At 38.5% G+C, this 10,495-nt stretch overlaps 3 protein-coding genes across 3 annotated transcripts in view; 2 read left to right on the top strand and 1 right to left on the bottom strand.

Annotated features, from left to right (window-relative positions):
* Window positions 1-642, bottom strand: part of si:ch211-266i6.3 (cytoskeleton-associated protein 2) — a 4,694-nt gene extending 4,052 nt beyond the window's left edge. The window contains exon 1 of the mRNA XM_014007930.1: window positions 434-642. The gene's annotated coding sequence lies outside the window, so the exon portion shown is untranslated. The remainder of the gene's footprint in view (window positions 1-433) is intronic.
* A 552-nt stretch (window positions 643-1,194) lies between these two features.
* thap12a (THAP domain containing 12a) lies at window positions 1,195-5,923 on the top strand. Its single transcript, XM_014007927.1, has 5 exons — window positions 1,195-1,412; window positions 1,772-1,889; window positions 2,049-2,147; window positions 3,927-3,966; window positions 4,057-5,923. The coding sequence occupies exons 1-5, from the start codon at window positions 1,327-1,329 to the stop codon at window positions 5,859-5,861; spliced, it is 2,148 nt and encodes a 715-aa protein (XP_013863381.1). The 5' UTR covers window positions 1,195-1,326; the 3' UTR covers window positions 5,862-5,923.
* Window positions 5,924-9,720: 3,797 nt separating this feature from the next.
* The window catches only part of si:dkey-250d21.1 (uncharacterized), a 25,123-nt gene continuing 24,348 nt past the window's right edge, over window positions 9,721-10,495 (top strand). Inside the window, exon 1 of the mRNA XM_014007926.1 lies at window positions 9,721-10,065. Within this exon, the coding sequence (XP_013863380.1) occupies window positions 9,971-10,065 (95 nt within the window). The 5' untranslated portion in view covers window positions 9,721-9,970. The remainder of the gene's footprint in view (window positions 10,066-10,495) is intronic.

Here is a 10,495-nt window from a genome sequence, read left to right as displayed (position 1 = left end):
CACACACACACACACACACACACACACACACACACACACACACACACACACACACACACACAACGCAATCCCTTGCTGTATAAACATTAACCTTTGCATGAGATTATTGTGCATAACTTTTTTTCAACCTTATTTTTAAGTTTGAAAAGTTTCAAAGTCCTTTCTCATCTTAGGCTTTAGTTCTCTTTGTCTAAATTTCTATCAGGCAGAAGACGGTTTAGTTGTGCACGTATTCGGAAAATAAAATGTTCACAATTGCTTTATTTTACTGTATATTAGTGAAATACAGGACCTGGCGTGTAAACGTAGACTCACAACAGAATGAACGTTATTAGCGTAAAGGTAAACTCGTATGATATAAACAGTCATTCTGCCCATGCCAGTCGCACTAATTACAGTCATTTTATGTGAAATCAACATGTCATCATCTTACCTTGAGTTGTTCAGAGATAAACACCACCACCTTCAGCCTCTCGAACACCCTGTTAAACCTCAGCGGTTGCCGGTTGTCCTTTTTGAGGAAACCCGATTTGATTTGACTCACAGCTCCTGCCTCATGATTGGTCGCCAAATATCGCGAGAAACTAGTACCCAATAGGAAGCAAGCAACCAAACTTAAATCGAGAGTGGGCTGGGCTGGCGTCTTCTGTTCTCTTTGCAAAAACATGCCTTTCGTTTGAATGTTTAAACCCAAACAGAATTCCTGAAAAACTGGACCGAGCCCGCCCAGTGTTTCCTGCCTCTGGAACATGGCTTCTCAGTGACAATAACAAAACGCATCACACAAGCGGGAAGTTTTGATTCATTATTTACTTGCTCCTCTTGAAATAAACATATTGGTCAAACATTGTGCTTATGTTTTTTATACAAAATATGAATTTGAAGCCACACTATAATAAAATGAAATATGACAAAGCGGATWATTTTCAAAAGGTGCTGAGAGAAGAGGGAAACTCGCGCGTGTTTGCGGTCTGTACATAAAATCAACAGGAAATGACGTTTCCTTCAATATAAAAGCATAAACAAAACGACTGTACTAAACTCAATATGTGAAAGTCTGGAGTTTATTTAATTTATTTGGACATACTTATTATTATGTATTATTTCTACTTATTATACTTGTTTGACAATAATGTAAGTTGGGCGGGCTTGTAGGTCAAAGTGCCGAACGTGTGTTGTCAAATGTACTTTTTATTTTGAAGGCGGAAACCGGAAATACTTTTTTGGACATTTTTAGCATAACAGCTAATGCTACCAGCTGCCTTTTGTCTTCTTAAATACTTCACGACAAAAACAAAACACACGTTTATACTTTAAAGGTTTGTCATGCAGAATAAGTGCGCTGTCCAGAACTGCCTCGGAGGTAAATTAGCCTCTCAGCCGATCTTCCGGTTTCCTCATGATCCACAAAGGTAACCTGAGCAAACATCGATGCTAATTCAAGCAGTGAAACGTAGTTTTAAGGGTATCTGTATTTACTTACGTAGAAAAAAAAAGTTTGACAAGTCCTCGTATCATTCTATCACTAATGTTATTTTTGATTAAATGCTTTTAATTCCTGTGGTACCAAAAAGCTTAATAAAGTTAATATATCCCAAAATACAGTTTCCTGAAGTAATCGTATGGCCAGATTGGCCTTTTTTACTTAGCTATTTCAAAGACCTGCTTTGGTATTGGTTAACATTTCTGTAGAATTATAAATGTTCTAGTTTAATAAGTGTATGTGGGTATTAAAGACACTTGATTTTATTTTACTTTTTTTTTTTTTCAGGTGCAAAAAGTGGGTTGAAAATTGCCAGAGAAAGGACCTCCTGGAGAAACCAGCAGAGCATCTGTACAGATACTACAGATTATGTGGGAAACATTTTGACACGTCTGCATTTGATGGTGTAAGTTATAACCTCAGTTTTCACAGTCAGTCTGACCCAGCATCATTCAGAGCATTTGATCAGTTTGTTTACAGACTGATCAAACCTCGCTTAGTATTTTACAGATTATGCATCCTTTTTTATTTTATAATGGTTCACATATGTTTGCTTTGGTTACAGGACGTTCCAGGCACAGTGTTGAAAGTTGATGCCGTACCAACGATGTTTGATTTTCCACCCCAACTTCAAACTGAACAAGTGAAGCATGGCAAAGAGACGGTGAGTAAAACAAATCGGTCTTTTAAACCATATGAGACAATTATGTTTTTGGGTTGTTCAATTGATAGAGTTTCATTTGATAACAATGTTTTGTAAAAAAAATAATTAAAGGGGCTATATCATGTAAAATCAACTTTTTTGAGTTTTATATCATGTTACAATGTTATCCTCTCATTAAAAACATGACCATGCTTGTTTGAGAAATCCTGTAGTGTCCTGAGGCAGCCAGGCAGGGGAGCAAAAACCACTGGTTGGGACTAGAACCAGCTCTGCCTCTGGGCTGTCTCCAAGCTGAGCTTCTTCATCACAGAGCACCACACCCACCCCCCGCCTGTAACTCCTGCAGGCTCTCTGCAGCAACAAAGCAAACTGAAACATCTRTTGAGCCCCCAATACTACTTCTGAGCGCAGCCCTTTTCAAATTCAAAATACCTTTGAGGAAATGTATTACACTGAGCTTCCATATCACAATGCACTAGGGTTGGGCATAATCGTATCGTGTGCAATTAATCGTCAGAAAAACGTTAATCGATTATTTTTTGGCACCTGACGATTAATACAATTAATGCCACCAGGCAGATTGACTAGATATTTCCCCGGTCAGTCCGCTCGGTGCTCCTCTCCGCTTCAAATATGACGAACATTAAAAATAAATAAATTCTGAAATTTATTTATCTATCAACACAATTAAAAATTTGATGTATAGCTCGAAGTCTGTAATTTTGACAAATTGGAACAGATTTTTATGAAGAGCAAATTTTTCCCACTAAATTGGTCATGTGACTAGGACATAAGGTTGTCCAGGGACTCCAGGGGATTAATCGTCAAATTAATCGTTWTYGGCTAAATACCACAATTAATCRTGATTAATTTTTTTGCCAATATCGCCCAACCCTACAATGCACCCCCCCTTCCCCCATGTGTTGAAATGGGGGGGAGGCCAATTTCAATGTATTTAAAAATGGAAATGATGACAAGAAAAGTTTATTTTCTATTTAAACATAAAAAACAGCATTTTAATAACAACTAAAGGTGGCATAGATACTTTATTATGGTATAGAACTTAAATATATGCCTGAGAAACACATAATATTACCCCTTTAATAAAAATCGCAAATAAACATTTGTACCCCCACAAAGAAAGGCTTAATTAAAGACCTAGCATACCTTGAATGAATTCATGCGTATTGCAAGCTACATTTCAAGCCAGATATAAAAACTTCAAAATAAAACTATCTGCAAGATGTCAGTTCCAAGCTTCAAACTCTGTTTATTCACCCAAATTCAAAGGCAGATTCTTCTCTTCTTTCCCACCTGAGAATCGTCGGCTTTGCCCGGTTCACAAAGAGATGCTTTGGTTGTGTGAACAAAGGTGTGAATTAGAGGGAAACTTGAGACATCTTTGTTTGAAGTTAGTTTCTCATTTCTTCTGTCCCTCTCAAGACATCTGTCTTCTCTGTCTAAAGTTTGACGATCATCACTTATTATTCTCAGATTTGTTTTTAAAYCTGGTTCTCCTGTGTTGAGCCATGAAGATGATATTTAGTTTCTCCAACATGGAGGTCTGAACATTCATCACTGCACCACTCAGCTCAGCTTGTTTGAGTTCAAAGCTCTAGCTATATATGGTGTGGTAAGTAGTATAAAGTTGATTTTCGTGGTACTTTCCTAGCTTCCTGATGTCACACAAGGTAGAAGGACAAATATTTCTTTTTTGTTGTTTTTTATGTTGTTGAATTGTTTTTTCATCATTATTTCAGTCTGTCTTTGTTTTTGCAGGCCAAAGATGATGAAACAGTAGGGGGTAGGGGGAGAAAAAGTAAGTAAAAATTGTATTACTGTTAATTGTATCACTTGACAGAAAAACAAAATAACTACATAAATAACACTGTATTTATGTTTCTGTCAGGAATCAAGAAATCTCCTCCTGAGGCCCCTCAGGAAGATACCCAGGCAGCGCCGGAAGGAGAACAGAAAAAGTATCTCAAGTCTTTATTCGAAGCACTTCTACTGTTGGGAAAGCAAGGCATCCCTCCTTCTGTCTCTGCTGATGATAACGAAGGTCTTAAATTGAGCTTCTTTCAGGCTTTGCTAGATTATGGCATTAACTGTGGAGATGAATTACTGAAGAAAAAGTACGATGCATCGAAGCAGTTCTGCTTCTTAGAGGAGCTCGATCAGCTGACTGAGGTGTGTGAGAAGTATGTGTGCAGTAAGCTTATAGAGGAAGTTAACCTAAATGGCCATTTCTCTTTGCTCACTGATGAGCCAGTGAAGATCTCAAATAACTGGTGCCTCCCAGTCTTTATTCGTTTTCTGGACCAGTCTAAATGCCTACAGGAAAGGTTTGCAGGGTTCTTGAGTGTTGAAGGCGATGACGTGGCTGAGAAAATGTTAACTGAGTTGGTTGACAAATGGGGTTTAGACATGGACCACTGTAGAAGCCAAGCCCACTCTAGTTCTGGGACACATTTCAAGAAAGTTAAAGCTTTTGCTGCCAAAGTGACTGAAAAGTATCCAAAGGCACTACTTACCTTTAGATCTACTCATGCCTTGAATGTGTCACTGGCCAACAGTATCAGCTTGTCCGGCGTTCAGCTCGTCATGTCCACCTTTAAGAAGATTGATTCCTTTTTCCGCGAGTCACCTTTGCTGCAGTTAGAATTTGAGCATGCCATTTCCATTTTCTACCCKGACAAGGAAGACAAAGCCAACGAGCTGAAAGAAATCTGCAGAACCAGCTGGACCAGAGGGCCCGATGCRTTCGAGGTGGCCCTGGAAGTCTTAGAGGCTCTGCTGCTCTGTGTGGACAGCTTGCACGACAACGAGGACATGAGGTGGAGTGACCAAGTCGCACACAACGCTTTAGAAATCTCTAAGGCACTGACTGATTTTGAGTTCATCATGGCGTTACTGGTGCTGAAAAACGTTACGGTGCTCACACAGGCTTTTGGGAAAAACCTACAAGGGGAAGCAGCAGAAGCCCATTTAGCTGCAGTTAGTTTTAAAGCTGTAACGCTCGCTCTGAAGGAGGTGTCTGACAACATTGACGTGTACCATGAGTTCTGGTTTGATGAGGCTGTTAACCTAGCCACAGCTATGGAGATCCCAGTCAGTGTTCCTCGCTTGTTCTTTTGGAAACACCAGGAGGAACCTGGAACCATTCAGCCAGATACGTACTACAAGGAGAACCTGTCTGTTCCCGTGGTTAACCACATCATGAGGGAAGTGGATGAGCTCTTCAGCGACACCCACCTGGAGACCCTGAGGTGTTTGTCTCTTGTACCTGCTGTTATAGAGCAGAACAAGACCACTCAGCCTGAAGAGCTGAACCTGCAGATGTTTAATGATGACATCCCGAATGCTGCAAGCCTCTCCGCTGAGCTGCACTGCTGGTTGGTCAAATGGAGCAAAAAGGGCAAAGGGGAGACTTTTCCTTCCAGCCTCCATGAGACGCTGCAGCTCGCTGATGTCAAGTTCTTTCCCAACGTTTTGGTTGTCCTGAGACTTCTCAGGATCCTGCCCACCCTGCCTGTGGAGGACAGCTGTGATGTAGCATACAAGCGCTTCAGGATGTACCTGGAGAACATACCTGACAAATTCAAATCAAGAAGTCTTGCTCTTTTGAACATAAATGAGGATGTTGAGTTAGATCTGGATTCCATGGTTGAGATGTACATGAAGATGTTCCCTGAGAGGCAGGATGAGTCCTGAGCCTCCAGACAGATGTGCTGGTTTACTGTTGATGCCTTAAAATAAAACTCTGACTTCCTGTAGACTGGTATATTTTATTTGTAAGGTTAGATTGTCTACATGTAGCGACCCTGTTTTCCTTGTCAGACAGCTTCTTACCGTAGATACCAGCAATTTTCCCTCCTTCCGTCACCATTCATAACTGAAGCTGAGTACGTTCTGCTGCAGAGTATCTGTGCAGTATGGTAAAGTATGAAAATAGTTTTGTATTTCAGGTTTAATAAGTGTTTTTAAAAAATGAAGTGACTTTGGAAAAACTTTCCTGTTTTCAGATTTTATTTACTTTTTATTTTCTAAAGATTCAATACATTTTTTAATTGCTCCAAAAATAAATCACATTTTCAATTGTTTTGAATGTTAAAAAAATAAAAAATCTTCATCACCATCTCAGTTTAGACCCTGATGTGTTTTTCAATGGAAAAATAAATCTATTAAAAGCAGCTAAAGTTTTGTTAAACTGAAAACAAAGTCTAAATTAAACATATTTGATGCACACAAATAAAAACTTTGGATTAAAATGGGGTGAATTTTTTTTTCTTTTACTTGTTTGTGGTTCCAGAACCAGACTGAATATAAATGCCTCACACACATTTTGCTTTTATTTTTAAGCTAACAGATATTAAATCAAAAGTTTCTGTAAGTTATGTCTGAGACATGAACTTAAATTGGAGCCCTGCTATTGGGAACGTTGTTAGCACTATAAATGTGCAAATAAAGAAATGTGATGTTACATTTGTTTGGTCATCCTCATAATTTCTGAACCAGAAATATTTTTTGAGGTTCATAACTACGACTGATTACTGTAAAAGTGTCAGGCATTTATTTTTCTTCGCTACACATTTTCCTATTATGATCAAAAGTTTTCTATTGCTATTGTTCCAGTGTGGGCACAACTCCTACATTGGTTTTACAGCACCTGATATTGAGCCACTCAGTTTGTACTAAGTTGAGTTTTATTGAATTTCTTTCAGCTTTATCTGTTAGTTTTCTTTTGTATCATAAAGTGATTTAAGGATTCAATAAATAAAATTCACGATTGAACACTTCTTTGTTGTGTTTATTTTTCTAAAGATCTTTTACTACTAAAATAGTAAAATATCAATTCTCAAACCCAGACCTCCCTCTCCCAGCCATACTTCCAGCTCGTCCTGGGGGACCCCGAGGTGTTCCCAGGCCAGAGAGGGACCCTCCAGTGAGTCCTGGTTCTTCCCCGGGGCCTCCTACCAGTGGGACGTGTGGAACACCTCTGAAGGGAGGTGTCCAGGAGGCATCCTAATCAGATGAACCACCTCAACTGAGTCCTTTCTATGCAGAGGAGTAGCGGCTCTACTCTGAGCTCATGACCATAGGTGAGGGTTGAAACATAGAGCTTAGCCTTTCGTCTCAGCACTTTTTTCACCGCAACCAGTCGTAGCAACGGCCAAGACTTGAGATGCTGAAGGCTCTGGATGTTGTGGAGCTGTCATGGTTGGCACATGCATAAGCTGAAAGTCTTAGWGTATGTCCAAAATTATTGGCTGGTCATCGTTCTGAAAGCATATTCAAAACGGGTGCCCAGTTTTATCCTTTTCCTTTTTATATTTCCCCCAGCTATTTAGGAATAGAAACTCTTAAATATAAAAAGAAACATTGATTTTTTTTTTACAAATAAGAGTTAAAAATATTAATTTAAATTTTATTTGAAATGAGAAAAAATTAAAATGTAGCTCCCCTGAATAAGAACAACCAGTCTAAAACCAATGTTCTCAAAGATGGAGGTTCTCAGGAGGTTATGTTGATAGATGGAGTATATTTTAATTAAATATATCATTAAATAATTATATAATAAATATAAAATTGGGCAGCACAGTTGGTAGAGTAACATGTTGCTTTTAAGAAAGAGGATTGCTAGAATAGCTTTCTGGGTTGTGTTCACATGTTCTCCCTGTGCAGGAGTGGGTTTTCTCCAGGTTCTCCAGTTTCCTCTCCCAGACCAAAATCATATTTATTAAAACTAATATGTCATGAAAAAGCAAATAATATTTTGGGATAACACTACAGTAGATGTAGTTTGTAATTATGATTGTTTTAGTCTTTATTTCCAGTTTTGGGTTTTTATAATCACAGTTTTTCTTCACAAAAGTAAACATCAACAAGCAAATAAAACTTTTAACATACATAGAAGAGGTGGAGAAAGCTTGTTCCTAAATGTCATTAAAACATATATTTTGACATTTTTAAATAAAATGACATCACAGCAATCATTTTTGAGGGGAAGTGTCCCCATCACATTTAAAATTTAATTCATTTGAACCTCCATATTTATTATAAAATTTAATTTCACCCAGTCAGTGTTGTTTCTATTGCTAAACAAATAAATTTATTCCCCTTGATTTTTAGATACTCACACTAAGTGCTTTCTTATGTAGTTAAAGTTCTGTTTAACAACCAGAATACAGGAAACGACATCTACATTCAAAATTTTCTGGGGGAGGACCCCCAGACCCCCCACCAGTGGGTCCCCCCAACATTACAAATACTTCTGATGCCCCTGAAATATGCAACAATGTAAGTACAATTTACGTGTAAAGATGCAGAAAACATTAAAAATGAACTGTTGCAGAAGTACAGATAGTTTGGGTTTTTGTTTTTTGTCTTTGAACATCACAAAATCAGTATATATTATCTTTAATTTAACAAAATGAACATCTGTTGGCAAAACCTCAGCCTTTATTTTGCCATAGTTTTCAAATTGTCATTTTTACAAACACATCATAAAATTTCTGTTATGGATATTAGTTTTGGTGTGCCACCCCTGGTTTTTCAGCGGCCGCCCCTGAAAATAATTTCTGCAGGCGCCACTGATTCAAAACTTATGCAGTTCTTACCAACTTGCTGGATCAAAGTTTCATAATTCGGCACAAGTTGTCTAAAACTTCACAGTGTGACAGGGCCTTTAGATTTTGCTTAGAACCCTCAAGCTSCCAGGCCTCTGAGGATCTGAGTTTGAATTAAAGTGATACCACATGGTAAAATTGGGTGAGCAGATTGATCCATAATGATATAAACCTTGAGTCATGCTGTTAATCTTGTAGCTCTACTCGTCTTCAGCTACAGAACAGAAGTCTGTTGCTTTGTCTTTTGTTATTTTTCATGTCCTAGATGACTGAGAATCCACTCATATGATGGAAACATTGGTCTCAGACCATATTGATAATAAACTTACTGGATCAATAGTTTTACCAACTCGTTCCTGTTCCAAAAACAAAATACTGCTGTAGAGCAGCTGGCCAGAGGCCTGTTCAAATGTAAACAGTGAACAAAACAAGTATGTCAGATAATTTTTTGATTAAATGAGTATAATAATTACCTGGCCACGCATTAACTATCTTGTGGCCATGAGTTATTATCTTGTGGACTCACATTCATTTTTTTATGACTCCAACAATGTCTGTATCTCTCAGAGACACGACTGCYCAAAATTATCTTGTATCAAGTTATCTCATTGCCACACATTAATTTTTTCAAATCCAATCAATATCACTGAATGCGAGCYGTATAAATATTTTAATAACTAGTAAACTCTAAACACATTATTTTAATTTACATGTTACAAAATAGCTAATAATTGTTATTTTTGTCAGCCATATTATTCATATCTTAACAAATATAAAGCTAGTCATTCCCCACTTGGGGAACTGGCTTTGTATTTGTCATAAAATCTCACAGACATTAATACGAATGATGAAATCTGAGAGCTGAATCATCTTGACATGAAAACTCTTGGGCTGACTGAATTGCGCCACGCTGCCCTCTGCTGGTCATCGTATTGTACTGCACGGACTAGTTCCTGGTTGTTGCGAAAACACGCTTTCGGCGGTGTGTTAGCATTTCTCACAACTTCAACTTTTAAAAAGCATGGAATTAGCGGGTTCTTAGTTGGTTAAAGAGATATCAATAGCTTCGAAATTTAACTGTATCTGTTTCAGATTTTGCCCAATGTGTAAGTCTGTGGGCAGAGTTTGCTTACAGTAGGTTTGCCACTCTGCAAACGCTAGCTAACATTTTTGCTAGCTACCCTCCCGTTCAAAATGACTGACTGCTGCGCTGCAGCGAACTGTGATTATCAGCAGCAGCAATCCGAAAACACCACTCTGCTCGTCAGCTTTCCTCTGGATCCAGAGCGGTAAGATTTCTGGCCTTATTACGTCTAAAAATATGAATTTGTGTAAGAAAGGAGCAGCACAGWTTGAACGTGGGTTAGCCTGTGGTAGCGTTAGCTTAGCTTTAGCTTCTCATCATGTTAGTGACCCAACTCTGGAAAATGGCGCAGACTCAACGTTACTCCCGAAAGTCTAGTTGAATCGCACTCCCGTCAGGTTCGAAAACCGATGCACTTGATCAGATGTACTCATTTTATTTAATGTTTGAGCTTGTTTTACTTGACTTGAAGTCACAGAAACCGTAGCAATTAAAAATAGTCTTGTTGAAATGACCGTCCTGGTCTCGGCAGATAACGGGGGGGGGGGTGCACGACAACTTCTTCACAGCACTGAGCTTCACATTACATAAGTTTGAGCTGCAAAACAATCATATCTATTGCCATTTTAATAGGT

Source organism: Austrofundulus limnaeus, unplaced genomic scaffold (assembly GCF_001266775.1).
Source record: "Austrofundulus limnaeus strain Quisiro unplaced genomic scaffold, Austrofundulus_limnaeus-1.0 Scaffold45, whole genome shotgun sequence".
Classification (NCBI taxonomy): Eukaryota; Metazoa; Chordata; class Actinopteri; order Cyprinodontiformes; family Rivulidae; genus Austrofundulus; species Austrofundulus limnaeus.
This window is presented reverse-complemented; position numbering and strand designations above follow the sequence as displayed.